At 53.1% G+C, this 27354-nt stretch overlaps 1 protein-coding gene across 1 annotated transcript in view; it reads right to left on the bottom strand.

The window, feature by feature from the left end:
- Nucleotides 1-3392: 3392 nt before the first annotated feature.
- MYO18B (myosin XVIIIB) overlaps nt 3393-27354 on the bottom strand; it is a 52035-nt gene continuing 28073 nt past the window's right edge. The window contains exons 33-44 of the mRNA XM_062504666.1: nt 27128-27232; nt 24894-25040; nt 21575-21688; nt 20959-21075; nt 20178-20261; nt 19222-19359; nt 18873-19058; nt 11893-12026; nt 10849-10890; nt 9897-10058; nt 4507-4659; nt 3393-4401 (exon numbers count right to left, since the gene is read on the bottom strand). Of these exons, the coding sequence (XP_062360650.1) occupies nt 3393-4401; nt 4507-4659; nt 9897-10058; nt 10849-10890; nt 11893-12026; nt 18873-19058; nt 19222-19359; nt 20178-20261; nt 20959-21075; nt 21575-21688; nt 24894-25040; nt 27128-27232 (2391 nt within the window). The remainder of the gene's footprint in view (nt 4402-4506; nt 4660-9896; nt 10059-10848; nt 10891-11892; nt 12027-18872; nt 19059-19221; nt 19360-20177; nt 20262-20958; nt 21076-21574; nt 21689-24893; nt 25041-27127; nt 27233-27354) is intronic.

Here is a 27354-nt window from a genome sequence, read left to right as displayed (position 1 = left end):
GGAGCCTCCACACCTCCCTCCCCATGGGTTCTATCCCTGCCAGCAGCACAGGGCAAAACTCTTGTGCTGAAAGCAGGTGAATGTGCTAAAACACAGGGGCAAAGAGAATAACTCCTGTCCTCCCACTCCAGGCTATAAATGGCTGTGGTCCTGCTCCTGGCTGCCTCAGCCATCACTTTTGTGTCTCCTGAGCATCCCGGGGGGAGCAGAGAACCAGAGTTTTCCTTCCTGTGCCATGCACACGCCGTATTTTCTGCTGGCCAGCGCTGATGGATGGCTTGGTCTCACCATCCATGAGCTTTGCTCTCTGGCTGCTCCAAGGGCAAACAATTCTCTGGACTCAGCCTGAAACGCTCCAGGCCAAGCATCGTTTTGTCCTGGTTTGTCATTAAAGGATGTGCACAGCCATTCCAAGTGACAGAGCAATTTCCTTTGTGTCCTGCAAAGCAAAAGGAAAAGAAAGAAGTCAGCGTATTACACACAAATCTGCTTTTCTTCTGCAAGTTGAAATAGGAACAGCTTAATTTCCAGCAAACCCAACCCTGTAGTAATTCCAAATGAAAGGCTTTGTGTCAAGAGAATAATTTTGCTACAGCCACAAATAATGAGCAATTTATGTCACTTTTGGAGATTAGATTAAAAATGAGCTGCAAAGCAACACCTCGGCTGGTGGTGGTTGTAGGTCAGACTGGAGAGGCCGAAGGTGGAGCAGCACTGGATTCCTGGCCCTGATTGTCCCTCCTCTCAGGTGCCACCAGTCAGCTCAGGGCAGATCAGAGTCCAGAGGGCTGGAGCCCCTCTGCCATGGATCCAGGATGGGAGAGCTGGAGGTGCTCACCTGGAGAAGAAAAGGGTCCAGGGAAAGCTCAGAGCCCCTTCCAGTGCCTAAAGAAACTCCAAGAGAGCTCAAAAGGGTCTTGGGACAAGGGCTGGGAGTGGCAGGACAAGGGGGAATGGCTTCCCACTGCCAGAGGACAGGGGTAGACGGGATATTTGGGAAGGAATTCTTCCCTGAGAGGGTGGTGAGGCCCTGGCACAGGGTGCCCCGTGAAGCTGTGGCTGTCCCTGGATTCCTGGAATTGTCCAAGACCAAGCTGGGCGGGGTTTGGAGAAACCTGGGATAGTGGAAGGTGTCCCTGTCCATCGCAGGGGGTGGAAGTGGATGATTTTTCATGTCCCTTCACACTCAAACCCTTGTGTGGTTCTATGAAATCCCTCCGGGGAGCAATACTCGCTGCAAAGAGAAAAGCACTTGCTTTTTTCTCCCAGAAATAGCAGAATCGTTTTAAAAAGACAGATTTAAACCTAATTAGAGAAAATTTCTTCATCTGCTGCCTTCTCTCATGAGGCTCACATCATGAAAGGGACACATGGGAGCACAGGGAATGTCACCCTGAGCATCCTGCCAGGCTGCTGGCCCTGAAGAGCTGCTGGGACCGAGGAATGGCTGGGAATTGCTGACAGGCAGCCGAGCAAAGTGCTGATGTGAGCCCTCATCCCCAGGCTCCCCATCCATCGCTGACAAGGAAAATGCTGCTTGCTGCAAGGCTTTGCTTTAAATTAGAAGTGAAGGTGAAGAATCCAACAGGCAAAACAAAATGCTGAACAGGGCCCAATTGGCCTTTCAAGCTGCCATTGCCCTGTGGCTGTCCCAGGGGGTCCCGGGAGGTTGTGTAAATCGGTGCAGATTTCCCATCCAAGCAAATGGCTTGGAAATTCCTGATGGAGAGGACAGATTTGTGCATGGACCTATATCCTTTTGCCCCAAACCTCTGATCAAGGAATAAGTTTGGGTCTCTTCTAGGAAAGAAGGATGAGGATGAGGAAATAGCTTTTTGTGGAAGGATGTGCTCAGCTCTGCAGTATTTCCACAGACCTGGGGAAAAGAATAACAAGAAGGGACCTGTGTGTCAAAGAAGCAAATATTTTATTGTGTAAAAACCAAGCAGACATTAAATAGAGCTCCCATTGCCCCCACACCATGTGCCTTGCATGCGACTGGGATGTGCCCAGATGTCCCCCACAGGCTGGAGCCATGGAAGCACAGAGGGATCCATCTTCAAATACCTGTGGAATTATGAAAGCTCCAGAGCTGTTGCTGGATGTCACGCTGACACCCAAGAGCATCCTCAAAGATCAGCTGATTTTTGAGCAGTGCAATGCGAGACACCTGGGCTGCAGTTCTGGGTTACAAAGGAGGGGTTTGGTGTCCCTCCAGCTCCTCTCAGAGTGGCCTTTCCCAGGCCATGGCACATCCTCAGCATCTGTGGCAGCCGCTGGGTTTTAATTAAAGCACCAACTCCCAAGTCAAACAACTGCAGGAGAACAGGAAAGTCCTTGTCCCCGCGGCTGGCCCTGAGCAAAGCTGCTGAGCTGGGAAACGGGGCAGGAGCATAAGGAAACTACGGTATGTCCAAGACCAAAAAAAGTTTGTAGAACCACCCCCTGACTTTTGTGGAGCCATTTGAGGTCTCTGCTCATGTGAGGTGGTTCTGCCAGGAGCAGGGAAGCTGTGTGCCCAACGTGGCTCCTCATCACTGTGGGTCGGGGCCAGCTGCTGAGCTTGATCGAAACAAATCCTGCAGAAAGTGGGATGTTGCATTATGCAAATTTGCTTCCTGGAAAGAAATGTTTTATTAACATGCGCTCCCTTCGTGTGTTGGCTTAGTCAATTTGGTCACAGCTTGACATCCAATAAGTTACTCTAAAGGCAATGGTTTTACAAAATGTTTTTCTAATCTATTTTAAACACTTAATTACAGTTGTGGCGCATTCATTAGGGACTCTACTTTCAAACCTGGATTACAGCAATAAATCCTAATTCTCCAAGTGTCAGTCGCAATCTAGACATGGCATCCAAGTGGGTGTCAGAGGCTGTTGATGACTGGGGGAAGGATGTCTGGGCCAGCCGGGAGCCCCATCCTCCAGAGAGGGAACACCCAGTGCCCAGCCCGAGCTGATTTCCAACCACCAAAAGAACTGGTGGGCCTCCTTGGACCCCTGAGGAGGGAGCACTTGAGGGCCTTGGGAGGATGAGTCTGCCAGGTGCTGGTGTGGGAGCTGAGGGATGCTGTTTTTGGGAAACCCCGGTGCGTTCTGAGCTGGTGCTGTGGATGGCTCTGCTGGCTGTCCCTGGCACCAGCAGTGTCCCCACTGCAGCTCTCAAGGTGCAAAGGCAAGGGGAGACCAATCCCAGTGCCACGCATCTCCGAGAGACACCCTGGCAGCCCTGGGATGCTCTGACATGCCAGGAGGAACATGAGGGCTCCTGCTGTTGCCCCTGTCCCCACACACTCCCCGCTATCAGCACAAGCACCGAGGAGGGGCAGCGGCTCAGGGCCAGCATCCCAGGCGTGCTCTGAGCCAGTGCCACAGGTGGCTCAGCAGTTACCTTAGTCTTTGCCCAGATATTTCTTCATGATGCTGCTGACATCATCCTCCTTCCCTTCGGCCTCGGCTCGGCGGCTCATCCCGCTGCCCTGGCTGCCAGCTCTGCCACTGGAGCCCTCCCCGTCCCCTCTCGGGGGCTGCGGCCGGCGCTTGACACTGTCGGTGCTGCGGGAGGAGAGGTGGGAACCAGAGGATGAGGAGGAATCTGAGAGGTCCCCGGGTTCTTCCCGGGGAGCCGGGCTGCACTTGGCCGTGCCCTTGGTGTCAGAGGACTCCAGAGTGCCCGCTATGGCCTCATCCTCGAAGCGCACGGTGAGGGGCCGGTGGCCATCCCTCCTGTCCCTGCGGGCTCTGGCCAGGCTGCTGGTGGAGCGGGATTTGCGGATGGCCGGCAGGAAATCATCGAAGTCAACCTTGGTTCTCCTCTCGTAGTTGAGGGTGGGTATTCGCCAGCTGAAGGGGTCGCTCCCCTTTCCATCACCCAGCCCATCGCTGGACAGGGAGCTCGGAAATCCCTCCGGCTCCTTCCCCAGCTCCACATCCTCCAGCGACGGCTCCAGGCAGCTCCTCCAGGAGCTCAGCCGTGGCACCTCCATGCCGGCAGCCGGGGAGCTCGGCCGGCGGCCGGAGCCGTCGAGGGCCGGCAGGAGCGAGTCGTAGGAGCCGAATTTCGATGCCTTTTTCAGCGCTGGGGATCGCGGGGGCTCGGCCGGCTCCGAGGCCGTGCTCCGCATGCTGGAGGAACGTGTGAGGCTGGCACCTGCTCCGTCTCCTTCCCCTGCCTGATCCCCCTCCAGCCTCCCCGGGGGCTCCTCGGCCGCAGGGACAGCCCTGGAGCGCCGCAGGGCCGCGGCGCCGGTGGTGCGGTAAATGGGGAGCGGAGAGGTGTCCCCCAGTGCCGGCAGCCCCTGCTCCCGTTCCGCTCCCCGCTGCCTCCGCAGCTCCTCCACGTACTCGGACAGGGCAGCAGAGCTGGGCACCGGCCCCGAGGCCACCGAGAGCCTTCTCCTGCTGGGCACCGGAGGGGACACGGCGCTGGGGAACCTCCCGTCCGGAGCTGGGGAGCCACCCCGCCGCAGCAGCGACGGGGATGTCTCTCCTATCTTATCCGCGGGCTTCTTTGGGCTCTCCATCTCCTCTTCTTCTCCCAGAGGTTTTCCATATTCCCGTCTTCTGGCCCCCAGCAGGGGACTCGCTGTCCTCCCTGGATCTCCGCTCCGGGAGGACAGTGGCCGGCTCAGAGCGGGGTCCTTGGTGTCTCTGCTCACCCTAAACAAAAGAAACTGGTGTTAATTTAGACTGTGGGATTCCCAGTGACCGGGATGTCATTCAACAAGGACAAGGCTGAGCAGTGAGAAGCTGGCATTGCCATGGGAGTCTCGGATAAACTCACTGCTGCATCCAGCAGTTGGGCAATGCCCAAGGATTTTATCTTAAATGAACCCAGGTCAGCCAGCCCAGATAATTCCTGGTGTAGAGCATGTGGTGTGACCAGCTTCAGCTCTGCCAAGCCAGCACTTACCTCCAAATATCCTTTTTCTTGACAGATTACAGCAATATGTAGGATTTATTTTATTTCTGTCAAAGCCAAAGATTATTCACTAAAATTTTATGAAACCAGCTCGCAGTGTACCCCCGACACATCTCAATGTTATTGCTGGGCATGTTTCACCCAGGCTGCTGCACAAACAGTTCTGATCTGCAGGAACCCTGCAACACCTGGGCAGTGCACAGAGAGGGAGGGGTGGCCAGACGGGGCCACATTCCAGCCAAGGGCTGGTGCAGGAACCACCTGGGATCCACCTCTGCTCAGCCCTGAGGATCCACAGCAGTAGCCCCAGCCGGGCTGTTGCACAGGGATGGGGGGCTGCAGTCAGCACTGGGGTCACTGGTGTCACTAAGCCCCTGATGGGACACTTCATGACCCCCTCCAAGCACCTACATTTGCTTGCTGGCAGTGTCCCCACTTCCAGGTACCCCTTCACTGCTCAGCCCAGGGAACCCAGGACTGGCCTGACTGGGATTTCTGCTGGGATGTGAATTTGGGAAAGAAAGGAGGAGTGGAAAAGAGAGAACAGGGCCAAGCAAAGCAGCAGTACCCAAGCAACAAACCCATCTCATGGAAGGAGCAGCGCTCAAATTGTTCATGGCCCTGATGAAGCTTCCTGCCCTGGGAATGCCGCTGTTGCCATGGGAATGGGGCGGGAGCGGATAAATCCCTGCACCGCGCGGGACGCTCGGACCAGGCTCTGCTGACCCGTGAAATAATTTACAAGCCGAGACGGTCTGAAGACAAACTCCAGAGCTGGGAAATGCGTGAGTGCAGAAGAGAAGAGGCAGTGGAGCAGCTCCGGCTTCCCAGCAGCGCTGACACAGCCCAGGGCACAGAGGAGCCCTCCTGTACCCACCGCATTTCCCTGCTCATTAAACCAGCCTAAACCATTTGATTATTCAACACCAAAGGAATTAACCAGAGATTTCATCTCCCTGAATCACTGCACCCTTCAGGGCCATCCCGTGCTGATGCTGCTGAAGCACTGCAGCTGATTAATAGTTTGAGACATTGCAATAATGCTGGATTTTAGGATCCTAAATTGCATCTTACTTAAATGGCTGGTGTAATCCTTCGGTGAGGTTTTGTACAGAAATTGCTCCATTCATTCTGTACCTTTCCAAATAATGTTGTAACCTGTGTGCTGCATGAATGGCTTTCATAAATTAGACACCGGCATCAGGGTTTTTATTTGGGTTTTAAGGCTGAGATAAAAGTGAGTGGAGAGGTGAGAACCACTAATGGGCTGTGAACAAGGAGTGAACATGCTGTATTTATTGTCCTGTTCAGCATGATGGACAGGTACTGCTTTTATGAAAATATTCAGAGTCTGAAATGAAGTGAAAGCTGCAAAGGTGGGATTGCTCCATCTTCCCTGGCTGACAAGGGGCACATAGCCCCAGAGTCCAAGGAGGGACCTCACACTCTCCATGCCCTGGTTTCTAGCCAAAGGCCAAGACTGCCCCATCCATCCTTGTCTCTCCTCTCTCCCAAGATTTCCCATTTTCTGCATCCATTAAACTGCCAGAGGCAGGGTTGGATGGGATATTTGGGAAGGAATTCTTTCCTGAAAGGGTGGGGAGGCCCTGGCACAGGCTGCCCAGAGAAGCTGCGGCTGTCCCGGATATCCCTGGAAGTGTCCAAGAACAGGCTTGGAGCAACCTGGGATAGTGGAAGGTGTCCCTGCCCATGGCAGGGGGTGGGACTGGATGATTTTGAACGTTCCTTCCCCACCTCAACTATATAATTTTTTTTAACTGTTCCCTCATGCCTACCAAAATCCCCTCCAAAATCATTGCTAGGCTTCCTCATCTTCATCCTCCTCACAAGGCAGGATACAAGTCACACCCCATCCTGTAGCATCCTCTGCTCATCCAGAAATCCCTGGCAAAGGGCTGATGTGCCAGCACGAATTCCCAGAGCTTGGAATCACCCCAGGAAGTCACAGGCAGCCCCAAGGGAAGGTGATGCCACAGGAGGAAGGACCATGAGCCCCTCCAGCCCTGAGCAGAGCCCTCCTCCTCCTCCATCATCCTCAGGGAGAATGATTTTCCCAGCAAAAGGCAAAAGATGCCGAGTCTGGGAGGCACCTGGAAGCCAACAGAGTTCTGCAATCTGCCATTCACACCAAACCAAATGACATACAACAATAATTAGTGAAGATTACATAGCAATTAGCATGATTACAATTATACCAGTTGAAATCATTTATACAATAAAATCCACACATGCTTTGCAACACATGACCAGGGCTGAAAGTGTGGCTGGGATGCTTTTCCTGGGAGCTCACAAATAAAGGCAAGACAGCTCCATTTCAGGGAGGGAAGAGACATTGGCCTCATTTCTGTCAGAAGTGGATTTTCTTGTCACACCGTCATCTACACAAGAGCTCCCAGTTTCCCACGTAATGATTTGGTTTTGACACAATCATGGTTAAAAATAAACGTGTCGGATCCCCAGTAGCATTGGGATCAGGGCTCTGGGGTCTCAGGATGAGGTTTTATGAACCAAGGTGGGAGGGGAATTGCTGTCAAGGTGATGCCAGAGCTCTGGATGCCACAATCCTGCGGGCTGCAGGATGGAGAGGTAGATCCTGGGCTGTGGATCCACTCCCTGACTGCACCTCTGGATAACCTCCAACACAGCACAACCCTGACCTGCCTGGAAAGGGGCAGAATAAATACGTATACTTTTAAATTGTCTTCTTAATTTAAAAAAAAAATCATATTTATTCCAATGTGTGCTGTGCCATATTTATGGAGGCTTAGCTCTGCCGGCCAGAGTTTCGTACAGGCATTTAAATAGCAGAGAATTAAAGGAAACGTTAATCAAAGCTCTCCCTCCTGTAAGCACACGGGTGATAAGAGCTCCTCGCTCTCCTCTGGCTCTTGGCAGCTGTTTGTTCAGCAAACACCCCAGATGTGGTGCTGAGCAGCCAACACGAGCAAGACTCGTTTTTCATTACTAGGAGCTTGTGTAAGACAAAGGAATCTTAATAAGGAAGAGCTCGTTTCCCTGATCTCGTTTTTATTACCTCCAGTCTCGTCTCCTGTTTGTTTGCATTTCATCCCCTCCTTGCTCTATTTCCACCTTAGATGAGCTGCAGCCAAACACAGCTTCCACAGCAGCATTTGCAATTTGCCTCTTCACAGACCCCAGGACAGAGGGTGATGGCCACACTGTGGCCAGGGCTCGGGATAATTTGCTTTTCACACGGGCCACAGGCAGCCCAGCATCCCCAGAATCACTGAGGCTGGAAAGGAATCGAGTCCAACCTGTGACCAACCCCCACTTTGTCACCCACCCAGAGCACTGAGTGCCACCTTCCTTGGACACCTCCATGGTTTGGGGACTCCAAACCTCTCTGGGCAGCCCCTGCCAAGACCTGACCACCCTCTCCATGAGGAAATTCCTCCCAATGTCAAACCTGAAAGCCTGCATAACTTGCTACAAATCCAAGATGTTTCAGCTCAGAAAGAAGGTATAAGCCGCAATACCTGTTTTTCTGTCATTCAATAATGATCAGAGTTGGGTCATTTGGACCAAAGCCTCCTCAGCAGCACTTAGGAAGGATCTTATTGATTGTGTAGGATCCCAGTGAGCTCAGCTAATTGCTCTCAGGGCTCCCACTCATCACTGCTCTATGGAAGGTGTCCCTGACCATGGCAGGGAGTTGGAATGAGATGATCTTTAAGGGCCTTTCCACTCCAAACCATTCCAGGATCCTGAGATCTCCCCACAAGTCTCTGCCCTGCCTGACTGCTCTTAAACTCTGCTTTGTACCTCCCCAAACTGCTCCAGCTCACCCAGGGTGTTTCCTGCCAGGGAGCTGCTCTTCAGAACATCAGTTCTGACAACAGTGATTCCCCTGTACAAGGCAGGTGGGGGCCGTGGGGACAGAGCTCACCAGAATCAGAGCAGGGAGATTAATACTAATGTCTGCAGTGAAACTCCACAATCCTGACAAATTCTGTCGCCTTGGAGCATCTACCTACACACCTGCAGGGAGCAGCTGGGAGCTGAAGTGAGCTGTGCCCAGCCTCAGCCTGGCACCTGCCCTGGTTATGGGGAGAAAAACTGGAAAAATTGTGATGCATATCCTGAGACACCATCCCTGGGAAAGCAGTGGGGTGGGGAGGCCCCAAATCACAGGGGCTGCAAACAGGGGCACTGTCAGCCCTTCCCACCCACAGTTTGGATGGTTGGCACCTTCTCCACCTTCTGTATTAGGGGGATGGTGCTCTCTGGAGCCCACTCTGTTCCCTGCCCCAGGACTCCATCCCTGTTCCATCTCTGCCCTCCAAGGGGATCTGACACACACCTCCATCCTCACCACCCCTCTTCACAAAGCAGCCCCAGACTCTGATTGACTGAGCTTTCCCAAGCTCAACCCATATGATTGTTTCACACGTGAAGCACAAGGAACCAGTTTATCTGTGACGCAGAAACTGAGTTTTTCTCTGGACTGCGTGGTCCCTCTGATGGGCACCAATTCAGGATGGGCACCTGGGCACCCACAGAGCAAAGCAGAGGCATTTGAGCCATGCAGGTTCTTGGGTCCCCCCCCCCAGCTCTGTCCCAGCCCATCAGCATCACTATCAAAAATTAACATATTTGATATTAGAACAGTAGAAATGCGTCCCTCCCCCTCAGCAGTGAGCAGCGAGCATATGGCATACAAATCCTCAAATATGCTGCATTGCCTCTTTAAATTATCTCCAGAGAATACATCAAGGGATATTTTCCTGCTTGAAGCATGTTTTTGATGTAGTGACTTTCATCTGGTGCTTCACTGATCCTGGCGTGGCAGTGACTGCCTTCCTTAATTTGATGCTTTGACCTTAAACACCACAGGTCCTGCTGATCTCTGCTCTGCATGTCCCGAGAGAGCCCCTAGGAAGCCCCCACATCTCAGCATCCCTAAAACACCCAGGATGGGCTGGGGGTCCCTTACCTGAGGCTCTGGGTGCTGCGGCTGCCGATGGATGGTGCTGAAATGCTCCCGGCCACGCTGGCACTCGCCAGGGACGTCCAGCCTGTGGAGGAACTCGGCCAGGACTTGATGCTCTCTGTGGGCTCCAGGCTGAGCACGGAGCCAACACTGGAGCAGGCATCCCTGAGGGGACAGGAGAGACTTGTCAGCTCTGTAGCTGCAGGCAGGAGGGGTTGTGGGTCACTCTGATGGTGACACAGGGCACCGAGCGGCTGGTCCTCACACTTCCACCACAGCAGCTCCAGCTGGTGGGCTCTGCTTGGGCTGGTTTGTGGCACCAGCACAGAGAGAGGAAAGCTCTCCAGGCAGCCTGGTCCTTGTACCATTGTTGCTGCCATTTATTATTTCATCAAGCTTTTGCAAGTGCCCTGCAGACCTTGGGCAGGAGAATGCTGCACTGCCTGCTCTGCCTGGTGCTGGAGATGCAGTGACAGAGCCAGTGTGACCCCAGGCACCCCATAGAGCCCTACACACCCCGGGACTTCCCCAGGGCTGGAACTGCAGTGACAGAGCTGCTGTGACCCTGGGTACACACTGTGCATCCCTGGGCTCTCCCAGAGCCAGAGCTACCCCGGTCCATCCACCAGGAGCCCCCAGACCAGGTGGAGTGGATAAAATCCTTTAGGATCTCAGTTTTCCTTCAAAGCCACAGATCATCATCTCTGAAAGCACAGCCCAGAGGAGGGGAAGCATCCCTGGGGATAAGAGCCAGAGCTCCCAGGGAACAGGAGTGGGTCAATGGGCATGGGCACAGAACACCAGCACATCTGGACGCCAGTGTGATCCCTGCCCGTGCAGCTGCAGCAGACACTGGTTCATAACCCCTCAGGGCAGCAGCTGGTGGTCCATGAGCTGTGGCAGAAGCAGGCACAGGCTCTGTCCTTTGGCAGCATCCTCTCCTGGGATCACTTACGTGTCTCTCCTGGAGCACAGCGACTCCCGCGCCGTCCGCACGCTGCAAGGACCACAGGAGAGGGTCAGCGACGGCTCCTGGGGACCCCAAACCCACCACGAGGTGCAAAACTTCCCAGACCGACTGCAGCAGAGCCCGTGTGGCCTTGGCAGGGGTTGGGCTGAGCCGGGGAACGCTCCCAAAACAGCCACAGGGAGTAGGGCTGGAGACCCCTCCCTGCTCCCTGCTCCCTGCTCCCTGCTCCCTGCTCCCTGCTCGGGTCAGACCTGGCTGCAAACGGGACCCCAGGGTAAAAGGAGGGGGCAGAACGGGGAGTGATGCTCGGGGCTGCTCCTGCCGGCAGCAGCTGCTGTTCCTGCCGGGAAGCACTTCTCACCTCCACTGATGCATCAGCTACATTGGAAATCACTCTTCTTTTGGGAAGCAGCGAGCGAGCGTCTAAGCTCACGGTTTCTATCTCACCCTTCCCTGGTTTAATCACCACACAGAGCAAGAGCAAGCGGTGATAAGCACACCTCAGCTTTTTTTCTTTTTTTTTTTTTCCCTTTTAAACTCATTTATCTGTTTTGTCTCCATTTGTCATGATGCCCCTTTAGCTGTGTGGCAGAGGGGAAAATTAAAGGGCTTTAGAAATAACACCTGAAAAATGCACTGGAATTCTTTCCTCATTTTTTTTTTTTCCTAGTAAAACCCCCTACCAAATCACCCAGATTCACTGGCTCCTCCAGCTCCTGGGGGCGATCAAAGCAGGATTTTCACTTGATGAACTCAGTGCTGGTGCACCAACAACTGCTGCTGGGGACCTTCTGTACAAATGGATCTATTCCCACCCTTTTTTGCTCGCTTTAAGCCGTGCCACACAGGATAATTTTACAGGTGACACTTTCCATGAAACCTTCCATTAACACAAAGTTTTTGGGTGTCACGCGCAGCGCGAACACGTGAGGACGAGGACACGAAACTACCCTGGCATTGCTCAGCTCTGCCTCTGCTTCACAGAGCAGCTGAGCCCTTCCCCAGCCGCCCCCAGCCCCTGTTCCTCACCTTTCAGCATCGCTGTCGTCGCTGTCACGCAGCCCCTCCAGGGCCACCTGCAGGTCTGCGATGCGGCGGATGGAGGTGCCCAGGTCAGCCTGCAGCACCTGCCTCACCTCTGCCAGCTCTGCCAGCTGCTGCTCCTGCACAGGGGGACACCAGGTGAGGGCTATCTGACCTGAGTGACACCTGAGCTGAGAGTGGGTGACTGTGAAACCATCCCACTCTCAGCCCAGTGCCTGTCTGGGCTGGTGGACTGTGCCCTGTGGCTCCTGTGAATATAAATTGCTTCTTTCAGCACATTCCAGTGCCTAAAGGGGCTCCAAGAGAGCTGGAGAGGAATTTTGGATAAGGGCCTGGAGTGACAGGGCACAGGGAATGACTGCCCACTGCCAGAGGACAGGGATAGATGGGATGTGGGGAAGAAATCCTTCCCTGTGAGGGTGGTGGGACCTGGCACAGACTGCCCAGAGAAGCTCTGGATCCCTGGAAGTGTCCAAAGCCAAGTTAGACAAGGCTTGGAGCAACCTGGGATAGTGAAAGGTGTCCCTGCCCATGGCAGTGAGTGGGACAGGAAGAGCTTTGAGGTCCTTGCAACCCAAACCATTCCATGATTCACAATCTGACACAGCCCACACAGGTCTATGGACCCAGCATCACCCACCTTGCATACCAAGGACACCAGCTTGGCCCTGCACCCACATTCCTCCCATTCCAAGCCCTTGCAGCTGGGCAGGAACCCTTCCTGCTGCTCCTAAGCCATCACAGGGCAGAGAGGAGGGAGCAGCAGACCTGCAGTGATTGAAGCTGCCAGCTGTGAAATCGCCACGGCAGTGGTGACAAGGTGAGGGATAATTTGCGACAGGCCACGGCACAGGAGCTGGCACGCTGTCACAGGAAATAATGGAAGGACGGGAACCACTGGGCACACGGGCCCCCAGGGGAAGAGCATGTCAGTTCATCAAAACACGAAAAGAAACAGCCCCGTTTGGGTGGCACGGTGTCATAGCAGCTCCTGGGAACACGCCGATATTACTGAAAACCTCAATGCTGAGGAGCAGTTTCTTGAAACTTGGCATTTCCAAGCCCTCCACTTCCCTCCTCGCTCAGGCACAAGGTGGAAAGGAGCTGTTTCATCAAGGACCTCAGGGGCTCAGAACAGGGCACACTTAGTGAAACAACAACCCCTGAGAGGAGAAAAGAGCCCCAAGCTCCGGGTGCCTACGTGCCTGTGTTCAGCTATTTGGGATGACAGGAGCAGGGAGTGAAACCACTGCCTGATAAAGAGCTGAGCCCTTCCACAGGCTGATAAGAGCCTCTATTGACCCAGCTCCTCATCTGTAGGCTATGGCACAAATTAAATATAGTTCAGTGGCTTCACTTCATTCCACTCCTCTGCTCTGAAGTTAACAGGGATGGGCAGGGAGGCACGGAACATCCCCCTGCCAACACCCCAAACCTGCTTCCTCTGGCCATGGACACAGAAATCCCCTGGCATGGGTGTAGGAGCAGCAAACAGAATGTCCTGGGGGCTGGAGGGGTCCCCCTTGACCTCACTAAGGGGACAGGGACCACCCCAGGGGATGCTGCTGAGCTGGGGCCCCACCTGCCACCCCCAGCACATCCCTGGGCACCCACACTCTGTGGCACCCACGCTGGTGGCCCCGGGAAGGGGACCTGCAGGGCACTGGGGTGACCCTGGGGTCCCCTACCCACAGGCCATCCGAGGGGTAATTTGAATGTGAGCTAGAAAACAGAGCTGACACTGCTCAACCCCACATCCCAGCTGTCCCAATTCTCATCCACGGAGACACCTTGTGTTTTTCTCCATACCCTACAATTGTCTCAAGGAAAGGAATAATTTTGCCAATATGATTCAATTTCAGATGGAAAAATACTGTCTGCATAACACAAACTGACAAGGCCCATCCCAGCACCAGGCCCCTGGCACACAGGGAATTGTTGGACACCTTTGACACACGTTGTTTCTCTCTAAATGTAAATCCAAGAAGCTTTTCTCTTTTTTACACAGTCCCTGGGCTGAGAACTGACATCCCGACACTGGGAAGAGCTGGCTTTTTGTTTCCTCTGAGCAGAAAAAGGGGAGAAATAAAGGAGAAAATATATCAGTTGAGAAAACTCATATTATTGGGCAAACTGCACCACAGCTGGACCTGAGGGGCTGAAAGGAGCATCCTCTGCTGTTAAACTCCTCTTGGCACCAGCACCTCTGGCTGTTTCCATCAAACCAGTCAGACATGCACAGCAGGACCAGCCTGACCAGCTCAGAATCCCTGGCTGATGTATATTTTATCATCAATAAATAAAATATACGTTCTGCCTGGTTCTGAATAAGTTTCCAAATCAGATTCTCCCATTCACACTAGGGGAGAGATTGCCCCAGAGCAAAGGACTGGCTCTGCTGGTGGGTCAGAAACCATGATTTCAGAAGGCTGAGGTTGATTCTTGCTGACAGGGAGCCTGGATTAAAGATTTCCCCAACACAAAGGGACAGGAGCTCACTCAGTGATGGCTGGCACCCAGCAAACCCACGGGGAGCTGCTCTCAGCTGGACTCCTGCCCTTGCTCAGGGGTTCCCAGTGAAAAGATTCTGCACATCCCTCATGGAAAAGGGATTTTTCTAAACCTGCTTTTTCTTATGAGGCTTTTCCCCCCTCCAGTTAATTTTGTCTCGGAGTTATTTGGAGAGAAGTTAAAAGGAGATAAACAAAGCCAGCACTGAAATGATCCGTGGGACTCCAAAGGATTCCCAAGCCGGCACCTCGGAGCATCCAGCCCCACGTCCTTGTCACCACCTTGTATTTCTGTTTATGGTTCTGCTGTGACACTCGCTCCCATCCACCTCAAGTGAAGTGTAATCTAATTAGCCCAATTTGGATCACTTTTCTTCGAAGAACTTAGCGCGCACCTGCGGAATTCATCCATCATTATTACTTTTAATTAAGCCCTTAACTCGCGGCTTTTCGGCAAGTCTGAAGCGACAAAATTTGCGCAGTTGAAGGCTTGAGTGAGATGGGGCGAGCACCGTGTAATTGCAGCCAGCACCGCTGATGGATTCCTGAGGAATTTACTCTTTTAATGGCAAAGCAGAATCACAACAGCCCTAATTAGCGCATACGCAGCTCCTGGCTCCTCCATCACTCACCCTCACCTCTAAGGACCTGGCTGCCTTTGATGATAATTGTCATTACACTTCCTAAAAGACATTCTCTCTTGAAGGGAAGAGCAGCTGCAAGGACCCAGGAGCAGGTGGGGATGGGGACAAGAGCTCCAGAGACATCAGAGGGTTTGCTGGGACCCGGCTGGGAGCTGAGCGTTTGCCTGGGTGGGAGCGTGGCATTCCCGGCTGCGGGCACAAACAGCTCCCGCTTTGCTTCTCAAGTTCACTGGAAGCGCCAAAAAAAACCAAAAAAAACAACAAAACAAAACAAAACAAAAATCTTTAAAAGCTTGCAAATTAGCAAAACCCCCTAGCCCTTGAGTTCAGCCTGTATTGTGTTACACAACATGGTCGTAGCGGGACCAAGGTACAAAGATCTGCCAGCAAAAGAACCAGAAAAAAAAAAAAAAAAAGAAGCTTATTTACACTGAGGCTCTCGCAAAAAAAAAAAAAACACAAACAAAATCAAAAAACTTGTGAAGAGTATCTTCACACCTGTACTTCAGTTTTCTGTAAAATTAGTTAATTATTGTGCTGATGAATTTCACAGCTTCATTAAAGAAACCTGATTTTAGGATAGCACCCGTGGTGTGCTCGAGCAGGGGGAGCAGTGGAGCTGTGCTGGCTACAGAGGGGTTGGAGGAGACCCAGCAAGTCCCTGGATTGTACCTCGGGCCAGCCAGGGCTCATCCAACCCGATCAGCCTCTGTTTTTCCTTAGGCATTCCATCAGGAAGGCACCTGGCTCTCCAGGAGAAGAGACCTGAGGGGTTCCTGCCCATGGCTGGACCCCATTCCAGAGTTTTCATCCCAGAGTCCTCATCCAGACGCTTGAATTTTCCCATGAAATTCGAGCTGTGCAGGCAGCTCAGCCAGCATCATCCTTCCCTAAGAGCAGCCTCAGGAGGGAAATCCTGGACAGTGCCTTGTCCCAGACACCCTCACAGCCACCCATTGTCCCACATCCCTCCTCCATGCCTGCTCCCAGCCCTTCTCCATCCTTCCCAGCCCTTCTCCATCTTTCCCAGCCCTGTTCCATCCTTCCCTGCACCGCAGCCTCGCCAGGGGACACACGTAGGGGATAAGCATGAGTGTTACACGCAATGAACACAGAGAGCAGGGCTTGGGTTTAAGATCCCCTGGATTAACTCCAAGATGGAAATCCACCCCTCCCTCCCCACCATGACTCTGAGTGTGCCGTGGTCTGAGGATACCAGGGGGCTGGGGCCGGTCTGGCAAGCTCTGGGTGTCAGCACAGCAGCTGAGAAATGAGGCTGGGATCCAAATTTTATTGGAAGAGGAGCTCCAGCTCCAGGGAGGAAACCCAGGATGTGCAGCCAGAGCAAAGAGAGTCCAGCAGGGCCAAGTCCTACCCCCATCATTACCAAACATGCTTGGAAAGTGTTCAAAACCCATCCTTCTTACAAAATTCATAAGGCAGAGCCATCTGCCTGGCAGCCAGCTCTCATCCCTGCTCCTCACTGGATATTCCCTGCTGAATGGCACAAGACTGCCTCCCAGCTGACCTAAACTGGGTGGGAAAAGAAGGAGGGATGGAATAAACACCCTAAGCCTGGCCGGGGATGGTGGTGTGGGATTTTCCGGTGGATCCACCACTGATGAATATGAGGTGTGAGAACAAAATACCTTCTACTTTGTATATTGTATATATATGCTCTCTATATATATCTACATATACAGGCAGCAGCTCTGAAACAAGACAGGATTTCTAACCCAGTCCCTGCCAGAAATTTGTCCCTTCAACACCCCCCCCCCCCTTTAAACCTCAACAGTGTGTGGTAAGTCCACAACCTCACCACCATGTATTTAAATAAATTAAAAAAAAATGTTAGGAGCAGAGCACGACTTTAGTAATGTCAAGTGAATAATTCACGCTGGATTTATAATTGATGGGGGATTTAGCAGGAGCAGAGCCATAAGTGGGTTTCTATTAACTATTGATGCTCCCCACCAGGCTCCCGACAAGCTCGGCCGGGCTCCTCGATCACAGCTCTGCCCCATGTTTTAGTGAAGTGCTCTCAAGAGGACACACAGCCTGGGGAATGCCTCTGCTCCCAGGAATGTCACAGCAGTCCCTGGCTGTGCACATGGAGCCAGTTCCCATGGAGCAATGGAAAAGCTGGGATGGGGAGGTGTGTCTGGGGGAGCCCACCCGCTCCTTTCTCCTGCAGATGCCAGATAACCCCAAATATCTGAGTGTCTGGATAAACCCAGACCTCTCAGTTGTGTCTGATAGGTTCAGCTGTTTACAGGGGTTTTTGTCTTATTTGAGGGAGGTGCCTCTAAAATCCCTTTCCGACCTCTTTGCGCACTTTATTTAGGAGAACACAAGAGTGCCAAGAAGTTCCTGAACCTCCCTTCACCCGTCACTCACATCCTCATATGAAACATTCAAAAAGCTGATAAAAATATAGGCACAACCCCAAAAATACAGCAAAAAGAACCTACCCCTATCCCAACATCCAGAGCATCCACATTCCAAGCACTGCCCTTCCAGCAGAGCTGCAACAACCACCCAATATCAGAGCAACCACAGCTCCCCCAGTCCCACAGGGAAAGCAGCAGGACCAGGGAGCCCAGAATGCCCATGGCACTTCAGCAGAGCCTCTCACTCCCCCATCTCATGGCTCTGCAGAGCTTCAGAGGCTGAGAGATCCGACCTCATTCCAAGCCCAGGGGAGGCTGCTCTGGCAACCGGAGTGCACAGGGCTCAGCCTGGCTGGGCAAGGACAAAGCAGGCAGAGGACTGGGAATCATTCACACCATTCCCCTCGGGAAGGCTGGCAGCCTCTGGGCAGAATGAATCCTGAGATCTCCTTGATTGCTAACTAAAAGATTATTGATAAAATAACTGCTCTTAATTCAGCCCTGCTGCCAGCAGAACTGCAATATATTTCAATTACAGCTCGGGAGCGAGGCTTTCCCTTGGATTACTGGAAGGAACAACATGAAAAGTAACACTGGGAAAGGGCTGAAAAGTGAAGGTGAATCTATTTTTGCTCCTCTCCAAACCCAGATGGGGCTCTACTCACTCAGAGCAGGTTTAGCTGCTGGTTGCCACTGTCTGAGCTGCAGCCATGGGGATGGTTTAGCAAAGCCAGGAGCTCCAGGAGGATCTGGTGCTTGGGCTGAGCCTGGCACACCCAGCTCTGGCACACCCAGCACTCAGCACTTGGGGCCTGCTGCAGGGCCAAGGCATTTCCCACCCACTGTGGTTCTGCCTGGCATGAGGAGAGCCAGCATGAGGAGCTGCAGGAATGACCTGAGTAACTTGGAATCCTAGATTGATCTAGGATGGAAATACCTCCAAGGTCATCCAGCCCAACTTCTACCCCAGCACTGCCAAGTCAGCACTCAACCATGTCCCCAGGTGCCACATCCACACAAGAACTGCATTTCTATGAGTGGGGAAGGCAAAGCCACCTCCTTCCCACAAAAAAAATAAACCAAAAAACCCCAACACACAGCGGAGTGACTGTCCAGGCTCCCAGACCAGCCATGGAGAAAGGGAACATGAAGGTCCTCAAGGACAGCTTTGGTTCAATGGTTTGGGGCCGCAGAGAGATGCAAAACAATTCCCTGCCCCTCCCAGAGGAGCAGCCCAGAACCCAGGGAGTACCTGCGCAGGGAACAGCTCCATCCCCAGAGCACACAAAGGACCACACAGAAAATGACTTTTCTGGGGCCCTCAGAACAACCCGGGGGTTATGAGGGGTCACCTCTAGCTGAAGCAAGACCCCTCCCGTGGCCATGGAACCACCCAAACCCCAGGAGGAGCACCCCCTCACCAGCTCCATGCGCCGGCGGCTGGACTCCAGCTCCCTCTGCACCAGCTCGTCCATGTCAGCTTTCATCTCCTCCATCCTCCTCTGGTAGTACCTGGTGTTCTCCTTCTCCCGTGCCTCTGACTCAGCTGCCTTCTCCAGCTCCTCTCCCATCTGGATGATGCTGTCTCGCAGGCGCAGCACCAGCACCTGGTGAAGTTGGAAAGGTTTTGGAAAGTTCTCTGTGAGCACCAAGCCTATCAGAAACCCCCACGCGGAGGTAACAGCAGTGCCACAAACCATCTGAGCTGCCCCAACCCCTCCTCCCAGCCCTTCCCAGGTGCTCCTTTCCCCACAGGTGAGGAGGGGGTACCTCGAAGCGCTTCATCTGCACAGCCTGGAAGTCCAGCTGGCTCTCCAGGTCCCGGATCCGCGCTTCCTGCCGGCTGACGATGGAGCGCTCGGCCGGGCACTGCTCCAGCTGTGCCACCCTGGCCTGAGCTGCCTGCAGCTGGGAGAGCAGGGGCTGTGTCAGCATCCCCCAGCCCCTCTCCTGAACCCCTCTGCTGAACCCCTCCCCAGTCCCTCACATGCATTGGGGGTTTCTCCTGGCCCCTGAGGTGATGGGCACTGCAAGCATTGCCTTCACTTCCCAAAGAATTCCTGGCTGTTAAAGCCACACAGCACAGGCCTGACATCAGTGTGTGGCTCTGAATGGAGAACCTGCTGGCCAGGGACACGTGGCTGGGGCTCCTTTGCTCTTCTCTCCTCACGGACTCTTTGAGAACAGCAGGCGTAAAAATTCACAGTCTTTGTGGAAAGCTGCCTGGACCAAGCTGTTTTCGGAGCTCTTACACCGAGACCTCCAAAGGAAACTGCCCTTTTAGTGATCCCCGTGCAGCTCGGGTTCAGATTTTGAATTTGACCTAGAACTATGGGATTGTTGTCTCTTTTCATCCAGCCTATCTCCAAAGCACCACCCGCTCTGCCTTGGAGGGAGCAAGTCCTGCTTCTGATTCCTGGGCAGCTTAGCCACGCTCCAATAAAGCACTTAACTTAATGGGATTACTCATGTGTTTAAAATTAAATCCACCACTCCAGGAGGGTTGGCAGAGCCACAGAGGCGAGGGGGTTCAGCCCCTGCTGGTGCCCACCCCAGGGCAGCCCTGGGGTCAGCCCATCCCAGCCCCAGCTGTTCAGCAAGGGAGGAGGGAGAAGCCAGGCTGTGCATCCCAACAGCTCTGCCAGGAAAAGATTTCTCCAGCCTAAAGAGGTCTCAGTAGGGGTGCCACAGACTGGGCAGGAATTACCTTCTCCTGCAGGAATTACCTTCTCCTGAAGGCTCTGCTTTTCTTTCTGCACATCCTCCACCTGTGTCTGCAGCTCCCGGATCTGAGCGATGTCTGTGGCTGACTGCAGAAACAGAAAATTTGGAGTGGGAGCAGCAGGATCAGAACCAAGGGCTCGGAGCAGAGGGCTGGTTCCTGCCTGCACCTCCTGCCACTGGGACAGTGAGCTGCTCCTGGACTGCCCTGATGGAGCTTAATTCTCCCAACTCACTACAGCTTCCCTAATTTTTGAAAAAAATATCTGTGGATCAGGGCAGAAACCAGGTTGTCATTTCTGTCCTCAGGGCCCTTCTAGACACAGGATCCCTATCTGGATCCCTATCACCTCTGCAAGGGGCACCAGACTGTGAATTGTCAGCCTGGACAGCCTGTCCCTCTCCCATGGGAGCTTTGGGGTCCCTCAGCTCCCAGAACAATCCTCTGGGAGAGCCTGACATAGTTTGGATATGGCACTGAAAGCTCCAGGGCTGTCTGGCAGCATTTTTTAACTTCTGCATGAGAGAATGGTGAAAGGAAGAATAAAAATGACCCAGAGGGACAGCTGTAGGATTCCCCAGGTGTTGAAACTAGGGGCAAAACATCTCTGGAAAGACTCAAAACTGCAGGTGAGAGGAGCTGGTTCTTCCCTTCCTCACCACAACATCTGTGTCCTGGGGTCCCCACCCTGCTGTGCACCCCCAGGGGCCACGACCTTCTCTGTGCCAGCCTGCAGGGCTTTCTGAGAGCCCTCCCAGGGTTGGAGACACTGCCCCAGCTCCTACCTGGGCGATCAGAGCCTTGTGCTTTTCCATGAGCTCATTCAGGTCTTCCTGGTCCTCATCGATGCGTTTCAGCAGGTCATCTCTCTCATGCTGCAGCTGGAACAGCTGCTCGTCCACCTGCATGGGGGACCACTGGCTCAGAGATCCCATAGGGAGTGCACCCAATCCCCTCTGGGATGTGTGAGCCCACCCAGTCCCCTCTGGGATGTGTGAACCCACCCAATCCCCTCTGGGATGTGTGAGCCCACCCAGTCCCCTCTGGGATGTGTGAACCCACCCAGTCCCCTCTGGGATGTGCTGCCAACAGCCTCCAACCCATCAGAGTGCCAGAGCAGGACCATGGGATGCTGCTCTCTTGCAGGAATTTTGCCCACCCATTAAACCGCCTTGGGGGCTGTTGTTTCCAAACAGTCCAGGTGATTTAGTGAATATCCTTGGAGACTTAGTAAATCCTGGGAGATTTTGTAAATATCCTCTGTAGAGCAATTAACACTGAGGTGATTTATTAATGGTAGTGGCTGATTTAGCAAAGCAGCTGCTGGTTGCTGCCAAACCCCCTGAGGTGGGACTTGGTCCTCCCACCTGCTCTGCCCTGGCCACATCTCCAGGAACCCACCAGGGTTTTGTTTCTGCTGAGGGTCTCCAGCTCCGTGTGCAGGTTCTCCAGCTCCTGAGCTGCTGTCTGCTGGGATCGCTGGGCTTCTGCACACTTTGCTTCGCTCTCTTCCAGCTGGGAAAAGTTACAGGGCATCATTAAAGGAGCAGAAACCACAAGGTGATGGTGCTGTCCCCGGCACCACACACGTTTATTTCCACTCCCACAGAGCATTTTTCCTTGCTGAAGAACACAGACTCTCCACCTTTTAAACCCGTGCTGCTCCTCAGATTGTCTGCTCCTGGTTCACAGAGCAAGCAAAGCTTCCCTGGCACCTCCCAGCACAGATCCCGACATCACTGACTGTCCTGGTGAGTCCAGCAGCCAGGGCCCCCACGGCACATCCTCCCTCTTCCTCGGTGAGGTAGAGCTGGGATCATTAATTTGCAAAATTATGTGAATTACATGTAGTTCCTGATTAGAGCAATTCATGATTCGGGGTTTGCAAATGGGCTTTTCACGTGGCGTAAATTGCATTTGCAAATCCACGTGGAAGATCCCATTTATAAACGCTAATTTGCTCTCGGGTTTTACAGCTCAGCCATTAAGATCACAGCGATCTTCAATGGGCTGCAAACATCTGGAAGCTGCAGCGTCATCCCCAAAACTCCCCCCTTGCCTGGGAGGAGGAGTTGCTGTAGGCTGTACCTGAACATCCAGTTCCTTCCCCTGTTTTTTTAGGGGTTTATTTCTTTACGAAAAAGACAACTAAACCCCTCCGCTCACTGCTCATTTCCTGTGCCTGGTCCTGGTTTCCCTGTGGAGCTCCTGGGAGCAACGGGAAAAGCTGCACACCATGGTGAGAGTTTGAGAATTTGAGGCTGTTTCCTCTGGGTTTACTTTCTTTTATCCCTCTGCCTCAAAAAAAAAAAAAAAAAAAAAAAAAAAAAAAAAAAAAAAAAAAAGTGGTGGGAATCATGGAATACTATAACTGGAGCAATCCTTGGCTTGCTTCCCTCCACTGTTTGAGGAGATTGAGACCTTTCAAACTTTCTTCTGTCAGCTGAAAAAAAAAAATCTCTGAGCTTTGCAGGGATGAGTTGAAGATGCCACTCAGATCAGCTCCTGGTTTTATGGCCGAGGACTTTCCCACCTGTCCAGCTGCTCCAGAAACAGCTGCATCCACAATCAGCCCTTGGACCAGCCTCTTCCCTGCCACAATTCCCACCAAACTCCTGATACTTCAGTCAGACTGAAAAGTATCTCCAGGACCCCTCATTAAACATCAGCTTCCAATTCACTTTGTGTAATGGAATTTTCCCACTTGGGAAGAATAAATTGAAATTCCCACCAAAAAATGCATAATGTATGAAATGTGGAACAACATTAGTTTGCTGTGAACACCATCTGTTAAATACCTGCATAAAATGGATGCCTCAGCCTTATTAAGAAACAATGCTGCACTTCCAGCCATATGGATTTTGATTAACGGAAATGTAGCATTTTAGAAAAGTTTTTCTTCTCTTGAAGGTCCGTGGGCTGGCAGTAGGATGCACTGGCTTTTGAGAAAGTCGTCATGAATGCCATTAGAAATTGTTTCACTTTAAAGGACAGAATAATCATGTGGTATTTTAAACACATGCAGAGTCTCAGTGTTGGTGGCACAGCAAAAACTCCACATTCCCCAAATCCAGGCTGTTTGCTCATCTCCGAACACAAGGGAGCATGGAGTGAGGGAGCCCAGGGATGGACTGAATGGAATCACAGGGAGAGAGAGTGACCTCCTGCCTTGCTGTGGGCACTGAGGTGTGCAGGAAGACAAGAATCTCAGAATTCCAGACTCCTTAAGGCTGGGAATGACTTCCAAGGTCATCAAATCCTACCTGATCCCCACCTTGTTACCCAGCCCAGAGCACTGAGTGCCACGTCCAGTCCTTCCTTGGATACCTCCAGGGGTGGGGACTCCAAACCTCCCTGGGCAGCCTCTTCCACTCCCTGACCATCCTTTCCACAAAGAAATTCTTAAGAATACTCAACCTGAGCCTCCGCTGGCACAGTTTGATGCAGTTTCCTCTCATCCTGTCCCTGTTCCCTGGGAGCAGAGCCTGTCCCTGCTGGCTGTCCCTTCCTGCCAGGGAGTTGTGCAGTGCCAGAAGGGTCCCCCCTCCTGTATGAGCCTTATTTTCTCCAGGCTGAGCCCCCTCCCCAGATCCCTCAGCTGCTCTCCCTATGACTTTACTCTCTAGAGTAAAGATTTACTTCTCCAGCTCTGTTCCCCAAGTGAGCTGGGTATTATTCCCCAGAGAGATGGGGCTGGACACTGCAGGATGGCCACGGGATGGGCACAAGAAACACCTCAGCATTGATGTACATCCCTCAAATTAGCACATGGAAAGGACCTGAGGGCAGGGCCCTGCTACATTTCCTTCCCACCAGGGACTGAGAACAAACAGGGGCAGTGCAACCTCTCCAGCCCTGAAGCAGGATTTGGGAAACACTGAGGGATTAATTAAGTGCAGCAGTGGGTCAATAATATTTAACAACATGTGAATGCAAAAAATGGCCATTCCCACTGCCTGTCCCAGCCATGGACATCTCCTGCCCTGGACATTCAGGTAATGGACACAAGCAAGGGCAAGGAGATGGGAACAGGCACAGGACACTGCTGGTTCCAGCAGACCCAGCTCACCTTCCCCTTCTCCCTCAGCACAGGTGGGAACAGCTGCAGCTCGCAGCTGTTATTTATGCACAGCGACCCTCCCGATCACATTTCGATGTTGCTGGAATTGCCCGTGCCTCCAGATTCCATCGTTTCCAGGGGAAATGTGCAGAACACATTCATTCCTGAGTGGTTTCGGAGGGCCGGCATCTTTAGCTGGGTCCCCTGCTTGGCACTTTGGAATACACGGCCCACAAGGGGATGGATGGCCCCGTGGTGCCCCTGTCCCGTGGCAGGGCATCCTACAGGACTAAAGGCTCACCCTGGGGCCGAGCTGGTCCCCAGGGTGGTGGCACAAGCTGGCACAGAGCTGGAGCCGCTCCCCAGGTCACCCAACCCCGCTGAGCCCGGGGCTACCTGCGCCCAAACCACGGCAAATCCCACCCGATCCCTCTCCTGCTTTCGGCATCCCTATGGCAACAGCAGTAGGAGACACACAGAAACGCACCGAACAGAAAGAAATTAACAGGAAAGAAAGGGGAAAAACACTTCACCAGCGTTGGCTTAATTACAGGGAACTGCTCCTTCCGAGGAGACTCTAGGCGGTACCCGGGAGCCAGCGCTCAGTCAAAGCGGGGGAGCTGGGGATGCTCCCTGTATCTCTCACAGATCCCTCCCTACCTGTCTGCGCAGGTGTTCCAGCTCCTGGGAGCTTCCTCCGGGCTCTGCTGGGGCCGCCAGCAGCAGCTGAACATCGGCCAGGAGGGCGCGGGTCCTGCGCAGGTCCCGCCGCAGCCGCTTCTCCACGTCGAAGTCGCGGTGGCCGATCTGGGGAGGGGACATGTGGTGTTTTGTCCCCTGAAACCTCCATCGGGCCCTTCCACCCCACCCCAAGGAGTTCCCCACACGGTTTAGGGATATTTTGGTCAACTACACCAGAGCACTGAGTGCCACGGCCAGTTGTTCCTTGAGCACCTCCAAGGTGTTGCATATTTTTCCTCACCAAAGAGCTGCTCCTCTGCAAACATTTGCCCGCCCTTGGTCTCCCATCAGCCACATCTTCCCCAGTGACCATCCTTGTGGCCAGAGGGACAGCCTGACCACACAGATGTGAGAAGCACCTTAAAAAAAACCCACCCTCTATGCTACCCCCAGAGAGAGGGAGAGAGCAACCATGGTTACAGGGATAAAGGAATTAGAAAACCACCAAATAAATAGGTTTCAATGCTTGATTTCAGCATATCTGAAGAACATTTTCCATTTGGGTGGTTTTCCACAGCTCTCGTTTCAAACCCCTTCCATCTCGTATTTTCTGTTCACTGGCTAAAATCAACTGTGTGGATTTGACCTTTGTAGCCTGGTTTGGAGCTGGCTGGAATTTGCTGGAACTAGAAATCACTGGCATCTCCATTTCCTTAATTAGTTTTCTGGGTTGGTTGTTTTCTTCCCATTTTTAAATGAACTGTCCTCTGCAAACCAGACGGTGTTTGCAGCACCACCACTGCTGTTGTGCCATCCCTCCAGCTGGATCCTGGACGCTGCTCACATCATTTTTCTGTCCCTCAGGGTCCATCCACAACCACAGGGGATAAATTTGGTGCCATGGTGGAAGCAGCTGCCCCCTCCCACCACTGCAGCCCAGGATTTTTAAGTGACAAAGCCAGGATTTGATTTAATAGCTGCTGCCAAACTGTGGTTGTGTTTCACAGCAATCCCAGCTGCATGGCCCCACTTCCCTTCCCTTACACCAGGAGTGTCCTTGGGGGACTGGGGCAACACCTGGGGACTGCCCTGGAGGCAGAAGGGACCTTTCCTCCTGAGCCCCCCCAGCTCCTACTGCCTCCTCATCCATCTCAGCTCCCCTCCACTAAACAAGCAGGACATGTTGGACTGTTGTAACAATCCCCTGCTTTGATACAGCACTATTTATTGTGACAGCTCCCAAAACATTTTCTAAGCCAGGAGCAGGAGGGATGTGTTGGATAAGCTTCATCAGACCATTTTGTGTCTACTTGAAATCTGTCCCTCACTCCAGTGATGCAAAGATCACAGATTCATCCCATTTAATGAACACACATGACTGCCAGGGCTGGTGAAATGGTGAAATCCAGCTTGTGCCAACAGCCAGAGGACACAAAGCTTGGTTTCTGTGCCAGGGTGAGTGGCACTGGGACAAGGCAGCATGAGGGTAGGCAGAAGGCATCAGGACAGATCCTCTGGACTGAGTTCTGGGGAGTCCTGGGGTGCAGCACCACCGAGATGGTGACACTGAGCTGGTGCCATCCTCAGCCCTGGGCAAAGGGCCAGGTGGGACCTCAGTCACCAGAGCTCTAGGGTGGCCTCTGGGTGATGCCAAGGGATGCCCAGGCTGATAAATGCTGCCCAAAGAGGCTCAGTCCAGCCCCTCACGTGCTGATTGAACAGGAGCAGAACTGAGCATGCTTTTGTTCAGTTGCTGCCACAGACTCATCAGAGAGGGAAAAAGGATTTGTTCACCAAATGTTATTGGGATATAATTCCTCTGCAATGAGCAGGATTGGATAAACTGCTTTTCTAGGTGGTTGGATGCACTCCAGTGCTAGACCTGGCTAGTTTGACTCTCCTGAAACACCAGCAAAAAAGCAGATGCCTCCCCTGGTTTGGATAATTCTGTACAAAAGGGAACAGTTCCCCTCTGCGGGTCCTTAGTGGGATCATGTGGCTCCTGTGGATCCCTGCAGTCCCAACGCCTCCAGATCCCAGTACCTGCTGTGGCTGGGTGGTATCTGGGAGAGATGAGGGACAGAACACCACGAGCAGCTCCACGTGCACCAACACCAGGCTGCTGCTCTGGCTGCACTTGTTTATCCCCACTCCTGTTTTTAGGGCAGGGCATCGCTCACAGAGCAGCCCCTGGGAGGGCACTGTCCCCTTACCTGCTCACACAAGGTGCCAATGAGCCCTTCCAGGTCCTGCTTCTCATGCAGCACCATCTGCTTCTGCTCATGCTCCTGCTCCAGCTGCATCTCCAGCTGCCGGAGCTGTGTGGGAGAAACCCACCCAGCTCAGTGCCTTGCCACCCCTCCAAGTCCCAGCATGGCAGAGCCACTGCCACAGTGGGGATTTGGCATTCCCCGGGAGAGGGAGTGCACCAAGGTCTTTG

This window comes from Cinclus cinclus, chromosome 17 (assembly GCF_963662255.1).
Source record: "Cinclus cinclus chromosome 17, bCinCin1.1, whole genome shotgun sequence".
In the NCBI taxonomy this organism is placed as follows: Eukaryota; Metazoa; Chordata; class Aves; order Passeriformes; family Cinclidae; genus Cinclus; species Cinclus cinclus.
Note: the sequence above shows the minus strand (reverse complement) of the source record. Positions and strands in the feature narration are given on the sequence as shown.